The 27,829-nt window shown below is 41.8% G+C and overlaps 1 protein-coding gene across 1 annotated transcript; it reads left to right on the top strand.

The window, feature by feature from the left end:
- The first annotated feature begins 126 nt into the window (after positions 1-126).
- Positions 127-27,532, top strand: ssh1b (slingshot protein phosphatase 1b). Its single transcript, XM_030065983.1, has 15 exons — positions 127-443; positions 5,335-5,372; positions 11,341-11,441; positions 14,920-14,984; positions 15,307-15,428; positions 16,239-16,307; positions 16,885-16,950; positions 17,473-17,667; positions 20,878-20,971; positions 21,789-21,917; positions 22,062-22,108; positions 23,430-23,576; positions 25,159-25,359; positions 25,584-26,253; positions 26,463-27,532. Exons 1-15 carry the CDS (start codon positions 363-365, stop codon positions 27,135-27,137), a joined length of 2,700 nt encoding a protein of 899 aa, XP_029921843.1. The 5' UTR covers positions 127-362; the 3' UTR covers positions 27,138-27,532.
- Positions 27,533-27,829: the final 297 nt, after the last annotated feature.

The raw sequence follows: 27,829 nt of genomic DNA on the forward strand, positions 1-27,829 counted from the left end.
TGACAACATTGGCCCAATGACAGCGCACACGCAAACTAGGCCAGCCAATCACAGGCGTCCGGCAAAGCTGCATGTCATCTCTGCCCGCTCGCAACCTGCACGGTGTATTGTTTGTCTGTCTGCGCGTCGGCGATGAAACGGAGGAAATCTCCAAGATAATCGAACTGCTCATGAGGAGTGCGGTCGGTGCCGCAGACGCACGAATCAGGAGCCGCTGGGAAGAGCGGGGCTTCGGAGTCCGCGGCTGTTTGATGACAGCCTGACTTGGCGTTTTCTCCCCGGTGACAGACGGTCTCGGCGCATCTTCCCAGATAGGCGTCCCCTCCCCACCGCAAGGACTCCCCCTCGTCGTTTTCCCTGCCATGGCCCTGGTGACTCTGCAGCGCTCCCCCACCCCCAGTGCAGCATCCTCGGCCAGCACAGCCACCACTAATGCGGGGGAGGTAAGTGGGAACCGACGAAGGCCGGGGTCGTTTCTTATGCCGGCAGCGGGGTGGTGGAAACACCGAGGAGCCGTCACGTCCCATAAACGACTGGCAGCCTTATGTGTGTGTGTGCGTGTGTGCGTATGTGTGTGTGTGTGTGTGTGTGTGTGTGCGTGCTTTGTTCATGCCTATGCATTTGTAAACGAAACCCTATATGGACCAGCTAGAACAAGGTGCTCATTTTGCTGTGTTGCACTTTGTGAGCTACTCCCTTCGTGTAGGCTCGAATTTGCAGCAATCAAGCTCAGGGTAGAGAAGAGATGTTAAAGGGGAATGCCACCCATTTTTAGAATTCACCACCATAAAGTTGCACTACTCTTTTTCTATTGATGGAGATAATGGAGGATTTGTGATGGCACTGGATGGGTGACAAGATCTACAAATAGACAACAAGGTTCCATTGTTTGACCTAGACTTAGCATTAAGTCCTGTGATGAGGCTTTCAGGCGCCCAGACATCTCTTATAGCAAATTATGAAGATGTGGATCTCCACTGCTAAAATCAACATCTCCATATTTACCTGACCACCTTGGTGATGTGACATTGTGACCAACTCAAAGTTTACATTCCAGGCAAAAGTTAAAATATTTTCACTTCCTCTGCATGGGGAGCACACGTTAAAAAGTAGTGGAGGTGCATGGTTGCATTGAAATGAATTGAAAGCAGCCGTGTACATGCACATTGAAAAACATCCATGTGGAAAAACACCTGCAGACACCGAGTTGAGACAATAAGAGCTCACGAAAATCTTAAGGTTCAACAAAGTCAGTGTTTCATTTGTTGATTTTGGAGCGTCGCCATATTTCACATCCTGGTGACATCACAAGTTCAAGACTTAGCTTTCCAGTTTGTAGCTTTAGGAAAGAGCGGTGCATGTTCAGAGGCCTTGGCGAGATTGTCTTATGGCACAGGAATAAGAATATTGAATTTTTAAAATGGTTGGCAACCAAGGGTGCAGGATCTTGGGGTGCACCACAGCACAAAAAATGCATGTCACTCACAGTGGAGAAAGTTATTGTTGCTGCAAATAATTATAAAAGGGAATATGAAATATCAACTGTCTAAGCAAAATACTTAAAGTTTTGGTAAGAGGTTATAGAAAATCATCCCACTTGGGAAAGACGGGAATAGGCTGAATGATAATAAACGACAGACTTATTGTTAAATCGGTCCTGATATCATTCTAAATATTGAATGTTAACATGCTGACATATAAGAAAATTTCAAAAATTAAATGCTTAATATTATGCCTATAATTTTCAGGTAAATGAAAAGGTAAGCAGGCCTGTTATATGTTGGCTCAGTCCAGATGTACAGTGTTATAGGGGTATAGGTTTAAAACTTATTCTAGAGGTTTTCATAAGGTCAGACGGAAAGGAACGTGGTTATGTACAGTGTTGTAATAAACCCAGTGATTACCTTTCCTTCACATAACTTTGCACAGGTAAGTAATAGTCTAAATTTGGATTTCTCTCCTCCGGCTGATGAGTAACCCAAATCAGTGCAAGGCTTGACACTTCATAGTTAAAAGTAGGGCACTGAACTGTTCATCAGCTAGTGGCTGATCTTTTGGACGTGACACCAGAGATCAGGCCATACCACACATCAAATGTACAACAATTACATAAGCTACATTATGACACATTAAATGTCTTTTTTCTCTCATTGGAACCTTTATTTTCAAACTTTATTATGTACATGCTACTATTCTATTTCAAATTAGGGAGTAACTAAAAAATAGTAATGCAACATACATTTCACAAAATGCCAGAATAAACAGATTGTCAGGTGCATTTCATATGAATGACAGAAAATCATTATCTACTTTTAAAATTCTTTATGTTGAGGTAAAAATGCATAGAATATATTAAGGCTGAATTTCAGTGTTGTCCTTGTTAGGCCATATGAGTGAGTCAGAATATCATCAAATTGGTTATCAACTGGCCCTAACTAGATCATCAAAACAGCCCAAAACATGTCACATGCCTCTCAATACATGACAAAAATGTCTTGATGCACATGATAAATGGTCAAGTCTTTTTGAGACATTGTTGACGTTGCCTTGTCTTCAACCTGCAAAGGGCACTGAAGCTGCTGTTTTCTTCACAGGAGGAGACTGAACAACCATAAATTATGTTACTAGAATTTCCAGCTGCCCAAATAAGTGAGGCACTTCTGTTTTTTTATGCCATGATGATCTCAGAAGCCCCTAGACAAGCTTTTAATGGGGTAATTCTTGGCACACATTGGAAGCTATTATCTCCGCTGAATTCGCAGGTATTGATCTATAACTACAAGATGTTAGGAGCTGAAAGTGTCACCAAAACCAAAACATCTCTTTTCGTTTGTGTTCAGTTTGGTTTGTGTTCCCTATAGAGCAAAATCACTTCACACGCTGCTCTGCGCCTTACTGAAAGTCAACTTGTATATCCAGAACATTAAAAAGTTTGACAACCCCTGGCCTACAGCATGTGTGCAGGGTGGCTTTGTTGCAGTAGCAGCAGTGAAATTACACTTTGCAATCAGCAGATGTCGCTGTTGATATTTTATATGATTATACCTATGCTATATCAACATTGTTAGAGATAGACATAGTGCCAAGAGAGCACTTAAGCATTTAAGAGTTAGCAGTGATGTGCAGGGCACACCTCAGGACAATACAGTTACACTGTGAAGACAGCATACCAGCAGCTTCTTATCATGGTACTGTTAGGTTCAGTCAGTAAAACATGTAGTGGGTTTACCAAGCTACAGAGATCCTGAGACAGGTCACATTTTAAATGACATACTGAACAAACCTTGTGTTTTTAGTTATTTATTGAAATGACAAAACCCGAAAGCTTTATAGATAGGCAGGATCACATGTTCATAAAGGTAGTGTTATACATTTTTTGGACTAAATGAATCTGCTGAGAGAGAGAGAGAGAGAGAGAGAGAGAGAGAGAGAGAGAGAGAGAGAGAGAGACTTGCACTTACACTTGATGACGTTGTGTGATAGTATGATAGCCAAGTGTTTGCTGCATGAGAGAGAGAACATGTCTTCGACACTATCCCAGGCCACTAAAGAATGGTTCACTGTTGCCACCTAGTGGTAAAATCAGATTAGTCACTGGAAAATACAAATATCATAGTTTGCATACTGTTCCAGTACATTGTGTTACAAAGATTCCACATCCACTCTACCTTCTGAGAAAATCTTTCTGTAGTCATCCTGTTAGTGTACAAAATTGTTTTGAAGACTGCAGACATGCATCATGTAACATTTGTTCACACGATGGGCAGAAGTGAGGACTCCCACTGCATTAGAAATACTTAAGTCAAGGGCAGAGCCTCGTCTTCACTCTACCGACTGTCTTGACACTCAGTAAACTGACTGACCTTGTTGCAAGAATAAAACTTACAAAGATCCTGGTCTCAACCTTTATTTCATAAATCAATAATTCCACAACAGTCACCCCATTTTTTTTTTTTTTTTTTTATTGCAAGCCGTCTTACTCTGACTCGTAACATTTAACTAATTAGCAGTGCATTACATTACATTTACATTAGGGCCCTTGGAGCTGGTAGTGATATTCATGATAGTCATTTCTTCCAGTGCCTTGACAGACATTCAGCTTATTATTTCATCAAAGGTAATTTGTGACAGTGATGACTTGCTGTTGCAGCAGACATAACACAGCAGCCTAACAAGCACCGAAGTCAGCGAAGTGGTTGTACTCTGTATCACTCTCTGACATCCATGTTGTGGCAGAGCCATCTGACTTTGCAGACCTCAGAAGCCAGCACTTCTGAACTCTGATTTAAAACTGATGATTCACCGTCTTCTGGGGGAAATTCTTAAACAGGTATCCAACTAACTAAATCCTCAAAGAGTTATTCTCTTGGTCATCAGGAGCAGCAGAGGCCATGATTGAAAGCTGAGTCTTGCTGTCCCTGCAGCTAGTGTTGTCAAGTGACTCTGTGGTGAACCAGAGGATGCCCCGCTGCCATAAACATCCTGACCTCGTCATCTGTGTTTAAAGTTTAGCTTCTCCTGCCTTTCCACTGAAAATAACTGAAGCAGACAGAGCCTTTTCACTGGAACTGTGGCAATTTGATGGTCTTGCCCACTCCTCAAATGATAGATGCTATCAGTGAGATTTTTCTTTTAGTTCATTACTGTAAATGGACTTCTAGCCTTTTGTGGAATGATGATGCACCAGTGTCTCTGTGCTGACAGCTCTCTTACTTCTTGTTGCACCATCTCTGCCCACAGCAGTCCACCTGGTGGAGATAATTGTTAAATATTTGGAACTGATTCCAGTCTTCCCTAGAAAACATGGTGTTCACAGCTGCTGTTTTTAGGATTATTACCTAGCCATATGCAAGCAGTTTTAGCTTGACACAGCTGAACATTGAACTAACACTCTTTTTTTATCCTGCTGAGGATACAGTGATTACAACCACAGCTCAGTGCAGTTGCTTGGACAGGAAGTTCCTGCCTCTTCATTTGATTTGAAAGTTTCACATATCTGGTTACCATACTACCACATTATTTAGTAAAAAATCTGGCTCAGTGTAGGATTGTAAATCAGATAACAAAGCTAGACTAGTTAGCAAAGTAATTTACTATAGAATGTTAAAAAATTAGCCAGCACACTAGAGTTGACTCCCATGGCATTTTTACTGTTACCATCACTGGTGATGTGATGGTTTTGTTGATTGCTGACAAAATGTACTTACTGTAAGTCATTTTGGACATAAGCATCTGATAAATGACATAATGTAAAAAAAAAAAAAAAAAAAAAATTAAGTATCTACATTTTAAGACTGAGTAATTGTGTATGTCTCTGCTTTGTTTGTTTTTCAGGATTTTGGAAGTGAAGATGACCGAAAAAATAATCAGAGGTAAGATCTTCTGTTTAAAAAAATAGTGTGCTCCATATCCTGTAGAATATAAAAATTCAAATAGAATAGACAAAACAAGAAAATGCAAACAAAAAAAAATCCATGTCCCATCTTGGTGGCCAACTTAAGTGACTGTTGTAAACATGACATGTTGTTTTAACATGTAAGTTGAAGGTTTGGTGGTGTTGAACGTTTGAAAATGTTTGTGGGCGTTTGCCAAGCAGTATAAGGATATCCTGTGTTACCTGCAGCAGAGGACACAGTACATACACGTAATGACGGGAAATCAGGGTGCCCTGAGCCCTCTGACCCTGTCGCAAGTATTAAAGCTACAGTTCTGGCCTCTCAGTTCTGTATTTTGTCTCCCTCTTGGGGCAGGATGTTAAACACGAGGGGCTACATGGAGGGAATGCCTTTCAGTCTTTGTGTGCAAAGAAAAGCAGGAAAAAACAAACTTGAAGGAGTCAGAGTCATCAGATGAAGCAGTTAATGGTGCTATAATTTTAATTCTACTATTTCACTAGAAATTGTGAAGTGTGGTTGATGTGAAACACGTCAGTGAAGGTCAGCTGTGCCTCAGTGTGGGAACGTCTAGAGCACGGGTGTCAAACTCGTGCCATGGAGGGCCGAGAGGCTGCAGGTTTTCATTCCAACCGAAAACTCCACCAGGTGATTTCACTGATCACCCTACCTCCAAACAGAGAGGCGGGACTAATCAGTGAAATCACCTGGTGGAGTTGTTGGTTGGAATGAAAACCTGCAGCGTCTTGGCCCTCCATGGCACGAGTTTGACACCCCTGGTCTAGAGAGTCTAGAGTCTAATTACTATCAAAGGATGTAGCAACAGGGGGATGTCCCAGAGGAGAATGACGTCTCATTGTAATTGTCATTACACAGATTTCAGGTCAGGCTCTCATGTCACTATGTAAACATAAATCTCTTACATTACTTTGTATCTAATCACACTTAATTCTATAGTTATTCACATGAACAATGACAAATTATTTGTTGCCAGTGTAGGCTACAGTTAGCAAAAATGAATGCTGGAAGCATTTTCACTACCACTTTTACAACTCCTGTTCATCCTGTTAAGTACATTAAACCTTGCTGCTTGGTCATCAACAGGCAATGGCACAGTGCCCAGGTTGTCTAAAATACCACTGCCAAGATGTCAGCAAACATCAGATGCACATTATAGAATCAAACTGACTCTGTTACAGTTTCTCTGTACTAGATGCCTGTTAGTTTTATGAGGGATTTTAATATTTAGCATATTGCTTTGATGGCTTGGCCGGATCTGGCTCCTAGCTACAAATGAAATGTGCTTGCTTGTTATGAATCAGAGTGCAGTGTTCAGCACCCTCCTGGCCTTTTTGGGTCCGAGGCTAATAATGAAAAGGGATCATGTTTTTACTGACCAATGTGCTGCTCAAGAGACAGGTATAGTCATAATAATGCTAATAATAACAACAACATCATTATTAGGAAAAAAGGTTGATGTCATGAAAAATTACGAGGCTTGCTTAGCTCCTGACTAGATGTTCAGCTTGCAGGCTGCAGATGATCAGGCATATTTGGTCATGTTTTGGCAGGCCTTGAATGGGCTGCACAGTCAGTCCTGTGGCACTGCGTTGGGTTTAGAAAATACACAAGGTTGGCAAGGATTTGTAAGACAGTAACAGTTAAAATACTATATTTTTCTGATAAAAAAAAAAAAAAGAATATTTCAGCATTTTCAGTGAATTCACCCTCTTTGGCATAAATCAGCAGAGGTTTTCAGAGTTGTATGCAATGAGTCAAGTGAACACACAGCAGGCAGGAATAATTACAGAATAGACCTTTTCCACAAGAGTCATTTTGACATGAAGTTGTCGGTAAACACAGGTGTTACTAATGATATTAATTAGGGCTCTGTTCCATCTAAATGTAGCAGAGGCTCTCCAGTGAGAGAGGAGCGTCAGAACAGAAGCTTAATGAATGTTTAGGAACACCTGTGATTACCTGCATGTAGCTGCCCAGTTGCTGCTTGCCTGCCTTCAGCCCTGAGGATTCTGAGGGTCTGTCTCAATCAAAGGGCTAGATGACTTCTAGGTCGCAGCCCACGGTGCCCACGTAGGAAGCGTCCGACGTAGGTGCCGATATCAGGTATCCCGGAACTAAAAGTTTAGTGAATTGGGACGGTGTAGCCTGTGGAGGATTCCTACGTCATTATTATCGAGGCTTCCCGAAGCGCATTGGAGTGATGCAGCGTAAAATGACGAAGTAGGTTTGGGAGGTGTGTCAGTGAACACCTGTGCATGAAACCAAACGATAAGCAGCTTCAGCGCTCTCAAGATGGACAACACTGATTCTGTAGTTTTATGTATTTTATTTTATTTTGCCTTTGGGAAGATGCAGAAAATTAAGATAATTGTTACACCTCACAAATTGCCACAGACTATCCCAATTAAAGTAATTGTACACATGGCTACATTATAACGTACCTGATGCGCTGATGGTTGCTATGGAAACATCATGCAAAATGCCTATCTAACTCATCTAACTAAACTTGCATTTCCAGGCGTTGTTGGGATACAGTTAACAGCTAAACTGAATCTATGGTGGTAATTATAGGCATGAAAACTTATCAGAACGTCATGATATAAACATGAAGACGGTCTAAAACAGGCTTCATAATTCCAGCAATGGTGGCTGATCCAGAAATTCAACCGGACCGAAAGGTACCCTGGGAACTCGGCTGTGATGTCGGCCGTGAAGCATCGTGGAGGTGTTTCCTGCAAATGAGTCAGAAATAGGCTGCATCTGTGGGCTGCATTTGCAGGACCCTGCGCGGTGAAACTGAACTGGGACAGCACTTGTCGCTCCGCCGTGACGTAAGCAGCCTACAAATACGACCTGGGTAGCGTACAGCCTTTGAATTGGGACAGAGCCAGTGATTTCAGTGTTTCTGGCTCTGTGAGGGTCGTACAGTACAAGTCAGGCAGAAACCTAATCCAGATTATATCCTCCAAAAGCCCTTGGATTCTCACAGCTCTCTCACAGAAAACAAAAAAAAAAAACTCCTCACAAAAGGCAAAGTTATGTAACTGCTAGTGATGGAGCCGACCTTATGACTGGAGGTGGGTGTGTACAGCACTGTGTACAGTATTTGACAAGATGAAGTGATGGAACAGCTTTCGACAACAAACATGAACACATAAACCATATGTACACATACATATCATATTTCCTGAATTTACATGCGTAACATAGATTATATAAGATGCCATTTTTTTACTTACCACTAAGTATTCCTGACAACCTGGCTTGAAAACAATATCAGGTTTTGTGTCTTTGGCAGAGAAGTTGGCTTTGTGCTCACTGGGTGTGTTGAAACTGTCATGTAATGCCTTCTCTGAAGCGTCTCAATGAGTGACGCGTTTGTCTTTTGACTCGGCAATTCATCATCACAGATCCTTAATTCAGGACTGTGCATGTCAAACGTGCCCCCTACAGCCATTAACTTTGAGACTGATGCCAAGTAACATTTTCCTGCCACCCAACACAACCAACACAGCCCATGCATGAATGATCGCATTGTGGCCGACTGTTGCAGAGGGAGAGCTGATTGCTCAAGCACGCGCTGCGAAGGGGAGATAAGCAGCTGCTTGTGGGTAGGGAGCAGACAGGGCAGCACAGACACAGAGAACATGGATCCTTGAGACCCAAATGGACAGGACAGCGACAGGAGGATGAGAGGATACACCACACCCAGACCGGACGAGTGACTAGACCAGTTTAACAGAAATATGCAGCTGCTAGTCAGAAAAGAGACCAGAAAGGCTAGTGATATGTATTTATTGCTAACTTCCACTCAAAGTAGCTTGATGTCCTTGCTGATTGTATATGATTTGTCATATACGCGCTATGAGCTAAAGGCATTTTGGAGACTCTAGACAGTCTTTGAGTAACCAGCAGGATGCGCCTGGTTGTGAAGCCCTCACAGAAAGCCATGTTCAACATGCTGCCTCACTTTGTGAAGAAAGCTGCAGTGACTCAGAGGGAGATCTGCCTCATGTAAGTTCTCACAGCATCACATCAGAGACCACAGGACACACATCAGTTTAATGCAGTCTTTATATCAGATTAGGATATGTGCAATTGGTAGTTGAGTATATTCAGCAGTGACATTATTACAGTGTTATTAGTTGAATCTAACAATATTCAGTTGGTGCCACAATCTTATATATTACTATAGGAAATGATTTTATGTAACATAAATGAATTTGTCTATAATGGATAGAAAGAAGTATATATTTTCTTATGACAATGCGCGAGCTCCATCAACCACATCATGCTTTAGGCTTGAGGAGTTATGATTCATTTCAGTTTACCTGCATTTTCTTTTTAATTCCAACATGCCTGGTTGGCTGCAGAACTTGTTTTTTCCAGACGCTTTGTGATAGAATTTTTGTTTCTAAAATTGTGAGTTTTCAAGAGTATAAAATAGGTTCACTCATGAATCAGTGTTATTTTCACTGCACATCTTCCTCAAGCCTTACATTCAAGTTACATTTAATATCCATCTTCTGGAGAAATTTGAAAAGAAATGATGACACCGCATAACAGGAGAGCTGAAACAAAAGGCCTTGTGATGGTCCCACTCAGTCATACCAGGCTTTGTGTGAGGTGGTTGGAGAGGGAAGCAAAGCTGCGCCTAAACAAAGCCCCCCTCTGTTCTGTCCGAGCAGACACCCCAGAGAGGCGAGCTGTGACCCTGGAGTCGGAGCACCCAGCTCAGGCTGGAGAGGGAGGGAGGCTACAGAGGATGGATGGGGTAGAAAGAGAGGATGTGATAGGTCGATGGACCCAGTCAAGTTTGTTCTGTTCATGAGAAGTACAACATAAAACACAGTGCTGTAAAAAGCTGAACTAGGAGTCTGCTGACATCCAGTCACTGACCAGTTCAGAGTGCAACCCATACCAGCTTCTCACATCATGTCCTGTGTCTTTATTGAGATCATTTCTTACAATTCTTGGACTTAAAAGTATTCTACTGACAGGCAGATTTTCAGCGTTTGAAACTGCACCTTTGATTGCATGATATGTGGTGTTGGGAGGTAATGAGTGACCATAATCATTCCTTTTTTGCAGTAAGTAGTATCTTAACTCCTTAGTTATTTCAGTTTAGTTGGCATTGAATTGGTAGCTCGTTGACTTGTTGGTTTGGCCCCTGATGCCATGTTGTTGGTAAAGCGAGCTGGCTGGAGGAATGGAAGAACATGTAAGCTGGAGTGCCAGGCAGGCGCGCTGTGGTGCTGAGTGTTTGGTGCACGGTTTAACAGGAAACGAGATCGCAGACACATAAGAAATGTTGTCATTGCTGAAGTGACTTCTTTACCTGCTGACAGAGTTCCAGCAAACTATCAACTCCAAGTCACCAAACAGGATTTCTTTTATATTGTACATTCTTCAAGTGGTCGCCGGGGTTTACTCATGGTCTTTCTCTTAAGTGACTTCTTGACATCTTACATTTTTGACCTTGACATTTTTCTTTTTCCATTTTGTTGCTGACATAGAACAGAATTTCAAATGAACTGTTACAGGGCTTAGATACTGAGGTCTTGTGGAGAGGCATTATTTTGTTCAGTCAGTTTGTGCCTCCTGTCCTTTAGTCTGTCGATCAAACTGGTTTCTTATTGTCTATCACTGGGGGAAAAGTACTTTGACAAGGGGTTTACCATATGTAGTGAAAAAAAAAAAACTTTATGAAGACAATACAGATAAGTCTGTAATTGATAATAATTGTAACACTTCTGCATTTGATGTGTTTGTTGTGTTTTCTGAGGTGTTTTGGTGACCAGTACATTTTTTTTTTCTTCCCTGTGGTAATCATTTACTCATTATGGATACGTGAACTCATCTATGGGACAAATGAAGATTACGTAGGCCTAGCCCTAATTATATTTCCCTCTTCTGCATTGTTCAGCCTTAGTGAGAGCTTCTTCATGGTCAAAGGAGCTGCCCTCTTCCTACAGCAGGGCAACAGCACACAGGGACCAAAGACCCCGACCCACCACAAGCATGCAGGTAGGTGTACACACGCATAAACACACACACACACACCAAAAATATACAGGAAGCTTTGTCAGTGGCTTTGCATATGTTTACTGCAAAAGCTTCATATTTGTCTGTTCCTTTGAGGATTTGCCGGTATTCTGGCTAACCTGTGTGCCGAAAATACTACCTGGCTGGTTCAGTTTGAAGCATCCTGGTCCAACTTGATCTCACAGACATACGTGAAGTGACTACAGCTTTCTCAACAATGCATTATATGGTGGTGGCACTCAGCTGGTTAAAATGACATGCCGGTACCAGAAAAATCAATGTCAGTGGAAAGTCAATGAGGACAAATTACCTGACACCAGCAACCAAGGTTAGCAAGATAATGGAGTTAGGTTTACACAGCAAAACTACTTAAGGTTAAGGTTAGGGAAAGGTCATGATAGATGTCATGAGGAATACTGCTATGTTTTGGGCAAAATAGCCTTTTTTCAAACGTCCCCAGACTGAGCCAAGATGTTTGATACCTTTTTCACCTCTGTACGTCCAGTGGTTCACTTCCTGTGGGTAGCATTTCCTGTTAGCTTAGCATAAAGACTTGAAATCAGTGGGAGTTATTAGCCTAGCTTTGTCAAAGTGAAGACATAAACATTACCACAAATCAAAGCTGTCTTGTTTACACTGTGTATCATGTGGATTTGATGTTAGAAGAAGTACATTTTTGGTGGATGTGCCTCTGCCTTCAGTGGTTTGTAGATCCCTGTGATAGAGTGAAGAATAAAGACAGCTTCAGAGTTGAGGTCATGTTTATTTTTTCACTTTGATGGAGCTAGGCTAATGACTCCCATAGACTAAAACTCTTTAAGCTCAGCTAACATTAAATGCTAACCATAGGAACCAAACTAGTTGACCTCCAGAGGTGAAAATGGAGTTTGGTTATGTCTAGGGACCAGGGACCAAACGTCCATATACATTGGGGGGGACAGTCTGTTTGCCCTCCTGCCCTCTGGGAGGCGCTACAGGAGTCTCCGGACAAGAACCACCAGGTTCAGGAACAGCTTCTGTCCCACAGCTGTCTCCTTGCTGAACTCTGTCCCCCCAGGCCCCCGCCCCCTCTCGCTCCCACAAACCAACTCCCCCATCCCTCCACCCCTCCAGGAGGTGAGCTGAACTGGTCTAGTACCCACTACTTGCACTACTGTACATACTGTAACTATACCGGACTTATTACCCACTACTTCCTTGCACTACTGTACATACTGTAACTATACCGGACTTATTACCCACTACTTCCTTGCACTACTGTACATACTGTAACTATACCGGACTTATTATCCACTACTTCCTTGCACTACTGTACATACCTCTCTGCACTCATGTACATACTGCAATCATCAAGATCTGTGTAAATCATAATCTAATATGATAATAATATAAATCTCAACTGTATATTTTTCAACCTGTTTATTCTGTACATACCTGTAGCATTATATATTATTCATTTCATACCTGCACTTTACAGCAACAGTTATTTATTAATTTGCACTATGTATATATATATATATATAATATGTTTATCATATAATGTGTATATACTGTACATTTGTATTTAATACACTGCTAAGCACTTCTGGTTGGATGCTAACTGCATTTCGTTGCTCTGTACTTGTGACATGTGCAATGACAATAAAGTTGAATCTAATCTAATCTAATCTAATCTAATCTAAACAAGTCCCCCCCAATGTTCAGGCACTCCAAAGATGTCCCCCCCAATATTGCTGGAATATATTAGCAGTTCAATAGCAAATTCAATATCTGTCCCCCCCAATGTTGAAATGGTGGTTTTGGCCCTGCTAGGGACCAAAGGTACATGGTTATGGTTAGAGAAAGGTTATTGTTTACATTAGCCACATGTGCCACAGGATATAGCTTTTCAAATGTGAGCAGGAAGTTCTTTTTAGCATTTGTTGACGTGTTAACATCACCATTCAGCATTCACATTCATTCAGGAAAAAAAGATAAAGATAATATTTGGGGTGGAGTCAGTGCTGAATGAAAATAAAATTGTTATCCTGTTCACAGACATATTTCAACATTACTGAATTTATATGTATTCACTACTGTCTTCATTTTTTCCAGCAGTAACAGCACACTTGGCTCACCTTTGCTCTGCTTTTGCCTTTCTTTTTCTTTGCCTTGCTGAATATTTTCTCTCCCTTATCACTTAATACTGCTGACTCCTTAGCTTAGCACAACTGGCTGGCTGCAGTTGTTGATTGAGCTTCATTGACTTAAATGAATCATAAGCTGGCAGACATTTTCCCTCCCACTGGAAAAGCAATTTACTGCATCAAAATGAATGTCAATTAAGTACAAACATTTAGCTAGAAGTTTTAACCAGAGAAATTTGCAATATTTCAGTCCCTGAAATTGCAAGCAGCCATTACCAAGGAATTCAGGAGTCATGGTGACAGAGCTCTGATTGGACTTGTTTGACTGTAATCTTGTGAGAGAGAAGTGGTTAGAAAAGAAATAAAGCTAATGAAAGAGAAAGAATGTTTCATTTTTCATTTAAGAGGAATTATTTCAGTGTGTTACAAGTTTATCAAACCAGTATTCTCTGCAGAGGACAGTGTACAGTCTGATGCACAGCATTGATGTGTGCATCCTCTGCAGCTGAAAAGCTGAAATGTTATGAAACCACATGCTGTCACCAGTCCTGCATCCACCCATTTCAAACTACTTTTCAAACTACTTTTCCCCTTTACCCATCTCATGGCCCTCATCTCCCCACCTATGAATAAAACTTCTCCAGCTACTTCACAACCAGAGATCAAAGCTTCAGCAAGACAGAGGCACAGCATGATCTGATGATGTAAAATGTTTCTTGGAATAATTGAAAACACAATTTAAAGTGCAAATTATTGAAGTCCCCTATTACTCAAAAATGACCATGACTATACTGACTTGTATCTGTGCAAAGTTTGTCACTGGAGAGTTGTGCTCGCACTCCTCTACTGAAGGTGGAGGTGTGTGTGCATGCCCCGAAAATCTGAGGTTCAGACAGACCCTGGGCCAGCTAGATTTGCTACATCACAAATCCCACAGCCAATCAGCCATCAGCTGACAGGGCGTTGCTTTGCATATCATTAGTACCAGCCCCGCTGTTGTTGGTCGCTATCAGTGTATTCAGAGTGTTTTATTTTCAAAAGATCAAGAGAGGGGATGACATGCGGCACGCATTTGAACCAAGGCAGCTGTGGTAAGGACTGAGTGTTGATACCTGGTATGGGCTCTACCAGGTGAGCTACCAGGGCGCCCTGGTAAGAATTAGTAACCCATCATAACATGTAGCATGTCTAGTCAGGCCTTTGTGCACACCTAAAAGTACAGACTTTGTTGACAACCTCAGGTTTGTTGAACAGTTAATCGTTCTACTTTACTAGAGTTTTGAAAGTTAATGTGAAAAATAAATGTGATTTTTTTCTGCATGGTTCACCTCCAGGCGACCTACCTCAACACCTGCAGGTCATGATCAAGATCCTGCGGTCTGAGGATCGCATAAAACTGGTCAGTGTTATCCTTACACACATCCACACATGAAATTCATTGTAGTGATTGAAAAGATACAAAGCAAAAGCAGACATAACCGTACAAATGTTGATTGTGAACTTGTGATCCTTGCCTGTTAAGGCTATGTTTTAGAAATGTCCTTGTCTGTAGTCAGTTCCATTTGACCTTAGGCAAGTATTCCTCAGTACTGCTGTGGGTGTTTAATGGATTAATAAGTTTGTAGGTGTTCATACAGTCATATATACCTAATATACAATAACTGCATAAATACTGAAAATCTTCCCCTATCACTCTCATGTACACCCCATGTCCTTCACAGGCTGTCAGGCTAGAGAGTGGGTGGTCAGACCGAGTGCGCTATATGGTTGTAGTCTACACCAATGGTCGCCAGGATACAGAGGAAAACATCCTGCTGGGAATGGACTTCACAGATAAGGATAGGTACTTTAATTGTGAAACCCTAACCCTATACACCAAACCTGAAAAACGTGCGGCCTGATTGCGAGAAGTGTGGGGGGCGCGGTTGGGGCAGAGAGGGGACGGGGGGCAATACACACCAATGGCAGAATGTTCGGAGGAGGTAGTTAGAAAGCAGGTCCCCTCTCACCAACACAGGCAGGGCTAGAGATGCACACACAGCTCTGTATGTCTCCTTTTCTCTCAATGCATCCCAGCTATCACCCCAAATACCATAGCAACCGTATAGCAACACCTCCAGACACCATAGCAATGGCCTACCAATGCCTTAGCAACCACCCCAAACATCCCAGCAACCACCCCAAATACCATAGCAACCGTATAGCAACACCTCCAGACACCATAGCAACTGCCAAGCAATGCCTTGGCAACCATCTGGAACACCATAGCAACCACCCAGCAATGCCCTAGCAACCACCCACAACACCATAGCAACTGCCTACAAACACCATAGCAACAACTCCAAAGACCATAGCAACCACCTAGCAACCACCCAGACCATCATAGTAGCCACCCGCCAATGTGAAAGCAACCATTTTGTATACAACAGCAACTATATAGCAAAACAACTACAAACCAAACTCAGCACCACCTACAAACAGCATAACGAAGGGAAAGGCATTTTAGCACATGGCCACACTTTTGGCACATCGGGCAGGCACATGTAAAGTTTCTTCTAGTTCTTCTCTGCTGTCCTGTCATTTACCACAACATAATCTTTGAGATTTGTTTTTGTCAAAATGTAATTCATTCATTAATTGTTGTTGCCCTCAGTAAAAGTTGCTCTATTGGGATGGTGCTGCCGCTGTGGAGTGACACAAATATACATTTGGATGGAGATGGGTAAGTTCCACTCTTCTGGTATAAAATTAACACCTTAATACTAACTCACTCATGAGTTCAGTTCTTTGTTTCTTTCTTTTTTTCTCCACATTTCATCAAAATGGTGATATCTTCTATTACGTAATGCTTAATGAGATACCACAGTAATAATATAAACTAAGCAGGGAATATTACCATATACTGTACCTGTCACAAGACATGTGTACAAAGTAGATTTTTTAAATGGAATCATCTATATTTGATACAAACTTCTTCAAATGTATTAACTGTATATTCACACAGGTCTCAAGCTGCATCCTTTACAGCTCAGCCATACATTTTGCTTGCTCTCTGCCTTTTGAGCTTTACTGACTGCCAGTGGCGGAGCAGAAACATTGCAGGCATTTTGCTCTCTGTGCTGGACTGCTTCTTGCTGACCTGTTAAAATGGTCTGTCTCTGTGTGCTGGAGGAATGTTCCACTGGTTGGTGTCATGAATAGTCCCATGAGCCAGTTCAGCCTGTGTTTACATCCCCAAGCCCATCTACCTCTTCATATAGACTTATCCTAATCTCCCATCTCCTTCTTTTTCTGGCCAGCGGGTTTAGTGTAAACACAGCAGGGCGGTCACATGTCTTCAAGCCTGTATCTGTGCAGGCCATGTGGTGAGTGAATTCCTATTTTGATGCTGTATTCTTGGTGTGTACCTGGGATGATCACTGTTTGTTTAATGACTTGAGAAAATTAGTGAAATGCATCATCCATCTTGAATCACTGTTGTCTGGACTAATTATCATTAGGCATGCTAAAGCAGTCAGCCTTTAAAGTAGGTGTCTAAGACCAAGCATCCAGTCCACCAGTAAATCTGAATTTTCTGTTCATTCTGGTCTGCTTAGTTGCTGCCAAGATTAGTGGGAATGCAAGGCCCAGTCCTCTCCACACAACCACCAAGTCAACAGACATTCAAAAGCATAACTTTTTTTGGTTCAGTTAAATATCAACATATAAACGCATTTCCAGTATTCCTGTATAAGTTCTCCATATGGCTCTCACTGAGATTTGGCTTGACACATCAGGTCTCGGATGGGTCCACACCACTGAGCGTGTCTGTCTCCTTCAGTTCAGTGAACTTGTCAACTTGCTGATGACGTTGTGTGATAGCCAAGTGTTTGCTGTGTGTCCTGCAGGTCTGCCCTGCAGATCCTCCATAAGGCCTGTGAGGTGTCACGCAGGTACAACTACTTCCCGGGAGGCATTGCTCTCACATGGATGGGCTTCTACGAGAGCTGCATCACCTCAGAGCAAAGCTGCATCAACGAGTGGAATGCTATGACGGACCTCGAGACCACCCGGCCTGACTCTCCAGCAATGTTTGTGGACCAGTAAGACCTCATCAACTGATTCTTAACATAATATCAGTCAGGAACAAACTGACATGTGATGTGCATCATGCATAAAAAACAGCCTATCATTTTTTGGAGGGATTTACTAATGCTGATGACCTGATGTAAGTCCTTTCTCATCAAAGCCTTATTAGCCCTATCCATACTTAGCAAAGCATCTTTTAAGAGAGGCCCGCAAAATGAAAGGTGCTCCAGTTACCTTTAATTAGTGGATAAGGCAGACATCGTCAGCACAAAGGTGATGGGAAATGGTATACAGGTGTTGTTGCACATGTTTGAAATGACAAATATCCATCAGGATTGAGACTTGCCTGCTAAATCTCTCAATGTATTTCAGTTTTCAGTTTGCAAATCACATCCGATTATATAGGAAATAACATTTACGTAGGACATAGCAAACGTGTCACCCTGTTCTCGCTCTAATCACCTCATCCCTATCTATAAAAAATAAATAAACTAAATGCACTAATTAAAAGTGAATGGAGTGACTTCTCAAATTATATGTCACTTATCTCTTGGCCCAGTACCTCTTCTCAATGGATGCCACCATTTAAACTATTTAGCACAGCACCAATGTAGAAACCTGGCCTGGGTGTGGGAGGAAAGTGGAGCAAGCAGTTGGTCTTGGCAGCAGTAGACTAATGGTAAGCCTGAAGGCTCTTGTGGCCTAAATTGGCCTAGTCATCAGTTCAGAAATCAAACTGTATCAGCATACCATAAGAATCGCAACATAAGACCATTATACCAGGAGCGGAGGATTTAGAATGTTTTCCCATTCTGCCATCATATTTAAGCTATCACTGAGGAAAAGTTTATATTTTAGATATTTATTTAATTCAATAAATATGTAAAATCTATTTTTTAAAAAAATATTCTAGATTTTTTTTATTTAAAAAGTTATTTGACAAGGCAGGTTTGGTTAACCTGTCATCCTGTAATATTCACAATTCAACAGCAGGGGGAGTCAAAACCATTCTAACTCCAGTCCCTGTAACTTTAGCTGAGCTTGATGGACTTGTCAACATTCTTTGCACAAATTTATCATTTCAGATTATTTATAGCAGGCACGAAAACATAAAGAAAGGTAAATAGGAGCATCAGTACAGGTTAATGTTTGGCCCCAGTTAACTGTTACCTGTCAAGACGGCAACATCCATCTCCATGTGCCCCTTCTTGAAACACTTGCATTTTGGGTTTGTTCCCAGTACAGTTGTGTTCAACATCACTAACCACATCAATCACTGTTTTTGGTAGAAATTATATTCCTACATGGCAAATAATTTACTAGTAGGTGCAGTAGAGTAATAGAAAACCAACAGATCCAACAGTCATGACTTGCATGCTGCTGATTCTGTGTAACTGAATCATTAATTGAAAGGGGCGTGTTCAAAATAATAGCAGTGTGGAGTTCAATTAGTGAGGTCATTCATTCTGTGAAAAAACAGGTGTCAAACAGGTGGCCCTTATTCAAGGACGAAGGCAGCAAATGTTGTACATGCTGGTTATGGTGCATTTCTCTGAAAATCTGAGTAGAATGGGTCGTTCCAGATATTGTTCAGATGAACAGCTTACTTTAATTAAAAAGTTGATTGGAGAGGGGAAAACATATAAAGAAGTGCAGAAAATGATAGGCTGCTCAGCTAAAATGATCTCAGATGCTTTAAAATGGCAACCAAAACCAAAAAGATGTGGAAGAAAACGGAAAAGTACCATTCAAATAGATCGAAGAATAGCCCAAATGGCAAAGACTCAGCCAATGATCAGCTCCAGGGAGAACAAAGAAGGTCTAAAGTTACCTGTGAGTACTCTAACAATTAGAAGAGGCGTATGTGAAGCCAAGCTATGGGCAAGAAGCCCCCGCAAAGTCTCATTGTTGCAAAAACGATGTGCTGAAGAGGTTACAATTTGCCAAAGAACACATTGACTGGCCTCAAGGGAAATGGCGCAACATTTTGTGGACTGATGAAAGCAAGATTGCTCTTTTTGGGGCTAGGGGCCGCAGACAGTTTGTCAGACAACCCCCAGACGCTGAATTCAAGCCACAGTACACTGTGAAGACATTGAAGCATGGTGGCACCAGCATCATGATACGGGGATGTTTCTCATACTATGGTGTCGGGCCTATTTATCGCTTACCAGGGATCATGGATCAGTTTGAATACATCAAAATACTTGAAGAGGTCATGTTGCCTTAAGCTGAAGAGGAAATGCCCTTGAAATGGGTGTTTCAACAAGACAACGACCCCAAACACACCAATAAGTGAGCAGCATCTTGGTTCCAGACCAACAAGATTAACGTTGTGGAGTGACCAGCCCAATCCCCGGACCTTAATCCAATAGAAAACTTGTGCGGTGACATCAAAAATGCTGTTTCTGAGGCAAAACCAAGAAATGCAGAGGAATTGTAGAATGTAGTCCAATCGTCCTGAGCTGGAATACCTGTTCACAGGTGCCAAAAGCTGGCTGACTCCATGCAACACAGATGTGAAGCATTTCTCAGAAACCATGGTTATACGACTAAATATTAGTTCAGTGATTCACAGGAAAGCTAAATCTTCAAGCATTTTTCAGTTTATACAGTAAATGTTTGAGTTTGTAAAGAAAAATGCAGACACTGCTATTTTTTTGAACAGCCTAATATTCCTTTTTCTTCACTTTCTGTAGAGTAATAACATATTTGATACATTTTTCTTCATGTTTTGATCTGGAATAGAATGTGCAGTGTTCCCAATGCATTTGTATGTATGGAAATAAAAGCTATTATAAGAATTATGGACTTTACTCACTTTTTTACACACACTGCTATTATTTTGAACACAACTGTACCTGTTTCAGATTATGTTCTCACACCAAACAATTGCTTAACAATTTGCTTGGATGAGGATGAGACTTATTTCAGGTGTTTTGTGTGTATACCGAGTGCCATTTGGGTTTCATCGCATTGTTCTCATTCGTCCAAATAAACTCAAGTCAAGGAACAAATGTGTTTAAAATAAGCCACTCTCAGCGTTCATGGTGTGAATGCATCTTTAGCGACCAGCAGAAGAAGAAATGGCACCTAGTGGTTTATTTAATATCCAGCAAGTTCCCCTTCTTTTTAGCTCTTGAAACATGTTCAAAGTCTACAAACATTGTCATGTTAATTTTCATTCAGATGGCAGTGTGGATGTGTGACTTGTCTGTGCACAGGCCAACAGAGCGAGAGAGAACCGAGTGTCTCATCAAAGCCAAACTACGCAGCATCATGATGTTTCAAGATCTGGAGAACGTCACCTCTAAAGAGGTATGTACCAAAGCACCTCACAGATGAGTTCACTATAATCATTTTTTCTATATCTTCTAGGGTCCCAGAAAAAAAAGAGAGAGAGATAAAAGTCACTAGTTATAGTAAAGTGCACATCTTAAGCAAACAAAGACAATGCAGTTTTTTCTGCATTCAAGTGAATAATATATTGGTGTTAAATAAGTGTTCATTGTGACCAAAAACATTTTTTTGATTTTAGTATTTTTTAGTTTATGTATTTTTTGTTTATTTATGTAAGTTTACAAGTTTGCATTCTCTTGCAGAAACAAGGAGATGCTGCTATCTGCTGATAAATGCTGTTGTTTAGTGCACTAAAATTGTATTTATTTTTCATTCATGCCTGTTTTTTTATAGTTTATTTTTGATTACTTGTGGACATTCATTTAGTTGATACATTTTATTAGTTAAAATAAGTACTCTGTAGACATAAGGCAGAGCTACTGAAACAAACAGAGACAAAGCAGACAATAACATTTGTGTTAAATAAATGTGCATTTAGGCTCAGCAATTTTGTGGCTCATTTGTTATCATTAAATTGTTGTATGTTGTCAGATGCACAAAAAAACATACTATAGGCATTAAATATGTGCATTAGCATTGTCTACTGAAATACCCATATTTCATCAGTCAACCACTAAAATGATGAGATGTTGTTCTGAGGCAAACCTATTCAGGGCTTTTGCAGATATTTATTTTGAGAACCGCCAAACAGTTTTGCAAGTTTCTGTCATTCTGTGCTTCTCCATTAATCACTGTGTTGGTCGTGGAACTATGAATGTGTTGCTCTCCTCCACAGATCCGTAATGAGCTAGAGCAACATATGAGCTGTAACCTAAAAGAGTATAAGGAGTTCATAGACAATGAGATGCTGCTGATTCTGGGTCAGATGGACAAGGCCACACTTATCTTTGACCACGTATACTTGGTAAGAGCCTTCCTCTTTTCTCATGTTAGTTCATGCTACCTTTCTTTAACATTCATCTGTCCACATACTGTCACACTGTGCTCTGAACATACCTCTCTTCAGTTAGTTGCCTTTATTCTTATAAATTTTTCCTCAACCTCATAGGGCTCTGAGTGGAATGCCTCAAACCTTGAAGAACTACAGGACTGTGGGTGAGTACTATGATTTATTCATTTAATGAACGAGCTGTCACAGAACATTTTCTGGATGACAGCCTGAACAAGATATGACACAAAGTGAAATCTGTTGCACTTTCCTATTTTGATTGTCTATGAAATACAAATTATTTTAATTAGTTATTCATGATGCAAATTGTACATAATAAACAAGCTGTTTATCATTGGGAGCATTTTCAAAGACAACAAGAAACACAAATTCAAGCTTAATTCATTATATGTATCTTAGATTTCAAAAATAAAACGAAATGCACATGGGGGTTTTGGAAGTGAAGAGTATGGTGTGCAGTGTGTTTATGACCAGGCCAGTGGAATTCTTTCTAAAACAGAAATGTCAGACATACAGCCTGTGGCCCAAATCAGGCCATGAGAACTTCTCATGTGGCCTCCAAGATGTTTTAGAGGAAAAGGGGGAATAAAACAAACATTTTTTAAATTGAAATATTTGTATCCAGTTATTATCAACTATGTGTATTAAGCAGAAGTTTCTATGATGAATTGATAAATTAATGGTAAATGAATAATACATTGGGCTAAATTAATTAGGATTAGCCCTACACACTATCCATTGGCTGGAAGTAGAATCAGCTGAAAGTAAAGGAAGAACCAGCAGGCTAGTTGCTGCAGTGACTGTTGCTGCGTTCTGTCAGTGAAAACTACATGCCATCAAAAAAATCAAAAGGGTGACATGGAATGTAGAATTTTTCAAGAAAAATAGAAAAAGCAGTAGTAATGACATAAACACAGTGCTTATGCTATCATTATCTTTGTCTACGTGAATATTAAATTTACCAGCTATAATTACTTTATCTGCACTAAGGACTAGGCTTCATAAAAACTCTGAGAAGAGTGTGGGCCAGGAGGGCGGTACACTATAACAAATAGAACAGGGTGTGAGAGACTAAGCACAAGGCTTTTGAATGAGTTAGGATTAAGTTTGGGCCTGGGGTGAATTATTAGCCTTGAGTCAAAGATTGCTTCAACTCCACCTCCTTGGCCAGCGCCTCACGGGATGTGTGTATTAATATGACTTGGGGGAGTGGATTCATTTAGGCTGACATATTCTTCATGACACAGCCAGGTTTCAGTGAGACAAAATAAATCGATTTGTAGAAATCAGAAATTAATTCACTAATACAGCTTTAGATGAGTCCACATTCAGCACGTCTATTTTGTTTTGCTGCTGTAGTGGTAGTATTAATTTTGATTAGGTTTTTGTGTTTAACTCCTCTTTTGTTTAGCATGGGAGGAGAAAAGCTGTTGTTGAAAGAGCAGCGTGTTTTTGTTCTGATTGCAGAGTGGGTTACATCTTAAATGTAACCAGAGAGATTGACAACTTCTTTCCGGGAACCTTCTCCTACCACAACATCCGAGTGTATGATGAGGACACCACTGACCTGCTGGCCCACTGGAATGACTCCTACAACTTCATCGTCAAAGCCAAGTGAGACCCCACACATGAATCCAAAATAAAGTTCACATATGCTTTTTAGATCATAGACGGGGTTAAAAACTGCATGCTGTGCTTGTGAAGAAGAGCTGTAGTTGCACAGCATTGTTGCAACAATGAAAGTTATCGCTCAAAATATTGAATTTAATGCTTTAATTTAGCCCTTATAGATAGGAAATCAGCAACCTACTTTCTAGTATGTGGATGTAAACCAGCCTAAAGTTGTTTGATGCTTGTTTGACCAATGCTGTAATGCCTGGTGTACAAGGAAGCATATTGTCATTTGCACTGTGCACTGCAAACAGCTTCACAGTGCCCGGCCAGGCAAACAAAACTAATGATTAAGTAGACCTAAGTCCACATTATCAACTAAATAATGACAGACATAATAAAGATAGTCTACAGCTTTAAACTTTCTGAATTGTATTTATCATTATTTCAGCTTGTTCATATGTGTTTTATTCATATAATATAACATGAATGTAGAATAACACACAGCATAAAATTGGTAAATAAATATTACACCTATAAAGAGGTCAAAGAGAAGAGATGAATGTAACACAAGTAATGACTTATATCTTAGTAATTATATTGTAAACACTGAAATTTCAACAAAATGCTTTACTCTGTTAGAGGAAATGCGATTACAATAATACATTACATTGTAGCATGTTACCCCCTACACTGGTAACATGGCTAGGCATTTCCTAGCTAACCCAGCACTAAAACAAAGTATGGAGAAAGCTCTGGCTTGCTAATGTTTATATTTATATACCGTATTTCACCAATTAATCGCCCGGGCGTTTAATATGCAAAATCAACTTGGACCCCGGGTGTTTAAAAGAACAAGGCGGCTATTCGCTGCAGGCCTTTATTTATTTTTGCACAGACCTGCACCAGGCCATTATCGTGATGACAGTTACTGTCCAACATATTTACAGTCGGTTGATTTAATATTACGGTACACCCTTTTTTTCTAACGTTAGCTAGCGCTCTTATTTTGACAGAAAACGGAAGTGCCGCTCAGTTATTGTGCGGCTAACTGTTTACTTCTGCAAAAATAAGGTGAGTAGCCTTATTTTGGGTTACCTCATTATGATGCAAATAATCGCCCCGGCGGTTATTCGGGTGGGCGTTTAATACGCAAAATGGGTGCAGACCCCAGGCGTTTATAAGAACCAGGCGGCTATTTGCGGCCGGGCGATTAATTGGTGAAATACAGTATAATGTTTAGTGTCATTATCAGTGTCTGAAAGGTGCTGTTAGCCAGTGGGAAAAAGCATCAACATATTAAACTTTGACACTGCTGAGGACATCGGGGCTGTTTGTCTTAGCATTGTGTTGTCTTTCAAAAGCATGACTGCATCTTGATTTTCAAGAGTCCAGAACTGCTCATGAAAGATACTTATCTGCTGATCTTTATGTCAGAAAGTCAAATTTTGCCACCAGATGTCTAAAACTCAGTAGCAGTGATGTAATATGGTTGGCCCTAAAAGGAACTAAAACTCAACTCTCTGTCCTATCATTTACCAAATACATAAATGAGATATAAATGAATTTGTTTCTTGCCCCATAGGAAGAACCATTCCAAATGCCTGGTCCACTGTAAGATGGGGGTTAGCCGGTCTGCCTCTACTGTTATTGCCTATGCAATGAAGGAGTATGGCTGGTCTCTGGAGAAAGCCTACAACTTTGTCAAGCAGAAACGGAGTATAGCTCAGCCAAATGCTGGTTTCATGAGACAGCTGGCAGAGTACGAGGGCATCCTGGATGCAAGGTAAGCAAGTTTATGGCTTCACTTGGGTTTACACACGATGTCTGGATATGCATAGTATCAGGCCAGCAAAAGGCTTCTGTTAAGGGGAAACTGAAAGTTCTGTTAAAGGTTTTTCACTTTTCAAAGGTTTACTGTGTAGTGGACTAAATGAGATAACTTTGTTATTCCTAAAGATCTCTCACAGCCTTCACATGTAAACAACCTTTTTCTTCCTGTGCTCACAGTAAACAGCGCCACAACAAGCTGTGGAGGCCAGAGGCAGATGAGGAGGCCTCTGACGATTTGCAAGCGTCAGGCCACTGTCCTGGTCTGGACGTCCCTGGGGAAGAGACACCAGAGCTCAGAGCCTCCTCCCAAGAGGAGGAAGAAGCCTGGGGTGGCTGTGGGGCTTCTCCCTGCAGGGGTATGGGTCTAGAGGTGGAACCCCTCGACCCTCTCAACTACAACTACTACTTCAGACGTTTGTCAGACTCTGCACTGGACAGTGAGCCCTCCACCCCAGTGCGGGGTCCACCACTGCTCGGTATGGAAAGGGTTTTTATTGAGATCGAGGATGTGGAGCGGGACGCCCTACTTGAGGATGAGGGTTTTCCCATGGCACATTTGGTCCTGCCTGGGGAGGGGACAGCCGCCCAGACCTGTGGGCGTCTTGACCCCTTGGAGGACATGAGACTGAGGCTTGAGTTTAGTACTTTAGAAGAAGAGGATGAGGAGGAGGCCAAGAAAGAGGAAGCTGAGATGGCAGCCCTGGCTCAAACACCTGGAGGTTCAGATGGAAGGAAGGTGGGAGAGGATGTAGAGAGGAAGGAGGAAAGCCAGCTAGGCTTAGCCAACCTGAACACCAACAACAGCAACCGCCTGGCTGCCAAGCGCAGCTGCCCGGCAGCCTTCGACGTGAGTCGAGAACATATAGCTGTTTAATTACTAATTATAGCATACTGGCATCAGCAGTTATAAAGCCATGTTATGTGTTTCACTGCCTATTTTAGAACCATAACTTTATAATGTGATTAAGTCAGCATTTTCATCACTCTGCATGTCACTGTTGCCCACAGTTACTCTGTGATTGACCATGTTTTCTCTCCCAATGTTACTCTGTTTAGGACAGTGCTAGCACAGGAAACCCTTTCAAAGTGAAGCCCTCCTATCAGTCCTGCAAAGACTGCATGCGTCTACCGCAAGGGCGGCGGTGTGACCGCCCAGCAGGAGGCCGTGCCCACCGCCTTAATCCTGCCCGCCACTGCACAGTCCCTTTCATATCCATAGACCCACCTGGGACCCATTTTGTTTCCACCCCGATTCTGTCATCTGTGCCTGCCCCTGCTGTTGTCCCACCCAGCTTGGTCCAGCCCTGCACTCATCTCTGTCACTGTGCCACTTGTGCCCCAGGCGTCCCTCTAGCCCGCCTGGAGGCCTACCGCCAGAAACTGATGTCACCCATGAGCTGTGAAGAGTTACCTCGTGAGCGCTGCTCACTGGAGACAGAGGACATGGATGAGCCACAGGTGGAGGAAGTGGAAGAACAGGTACCAAGTGAGAACAGCACAGGGGCCATCACAGACCTTACTCTACTGAAACTGGGCCTGGAGGGAGAAAGACCTTCACTGGCCTCTGCTGAAGGTGTAAAACTGCAGCATAGTGCAGAGATGGAGTCCCCTGGTGGTGAGGTGCAGCTCCAGATGCCAGCACTGGGCCTTGAATTTAGTCTGGAATTAGTACGACAGAGGGCAGAGGAGCTAGAGAAGCTGTCAGGCTTGGCCATGGAGGGCCAGCTCTGAGTGGGACCCCTGCCTTAATAAAGAGGCCTGAGCATAGTTGGGATGGGTGTTGGGTTGGAGGAGGAGGCCACTGCCTCCAGCAGCTACACCATGACAGCTGTGTACCTGTAGATGACTGCTAACACAGTGTTGTACTCTGCTCTGAGCAGAAACAACGCTCTGCTCTGACCTGCGCCCTCAAGTCTCGGCCGCACAGCTCTACTGTCACCAGCAGCCAAGGCCCTCTCTCTGCAGAGGCTGTCCAGTCATTATCTGCTAGCACACCCAGGAGACTGAGACGCAGACAGGGCTGGCTTTCCTAATCACATGCTCCAGGCTTCAGCATTCCATGGCCAAGTTGGAAGACCTTTTATTTTCCACTGAGGATGTTTCTGTGTCCTCAACTTGTCTGTCGGGTCTGGGTGAGACTCAGGTGGTCTCTGTTTAGTCCACCTATCCCGCCACACCTGGAGGCAACGCAGATCTCCCCACAGCACCCTGGAGCTGTGTGTTTGCTGCCATCTTACCCTTAACAGACAGGTTTGGTGTTTTCCCAATAGAGAAGACAGTTTGGTCTATAAGACCATGTTGTTGTGAATATCGGACAGCTGGGTCATTTCCCTCTGACTCCTAAAAGATCTATAGCTAGCACTTTGATTTTGACAAAGAAAAATTACCTGGAGTAACTTACTTTTGTCAGTGTACTGTATGAT

Source organism: Myripristis murdjan, chromosome 12 (genome assembly GCF_902150065.1).
Source record: "Myripristis murdjan chromosome 12, fMyrMur1.1, whole genome shotgun sequence".
Taxonomy (NCBI): domain Eukaryota; kingdom Metazoa; phylum Chordata; class Actinopteri; order Holocentriformes; family Holocentridae; genus Myripristis; species Myripristis murdjan.

Excerpts from the sequence above, each read along its gene's own strand:
- ssh1b (XM_030065983.1), top strand. The coding sequence starts at position 363 with ATGGCCCTGGTGACTCTGCAGCGCTCCCCCACCCCCAGTGCAGCATCC. Across the intron at positions 17,668-20,877 it reads CCAGCAATGTTTGTGGACCA|GCCAACAGAGCGAGAGAGAA; the intron begins GTAAGACCTCAT and ends GTCTGTGCACAG. Across the intron at positions 20,972-21,788 it reads AGAACGTCACCTCTAAAGAG|ATCCGTAATGAGCTAGAGCA; the intron begins GTATGTACCAAA and ends TCTCCTCCACAG.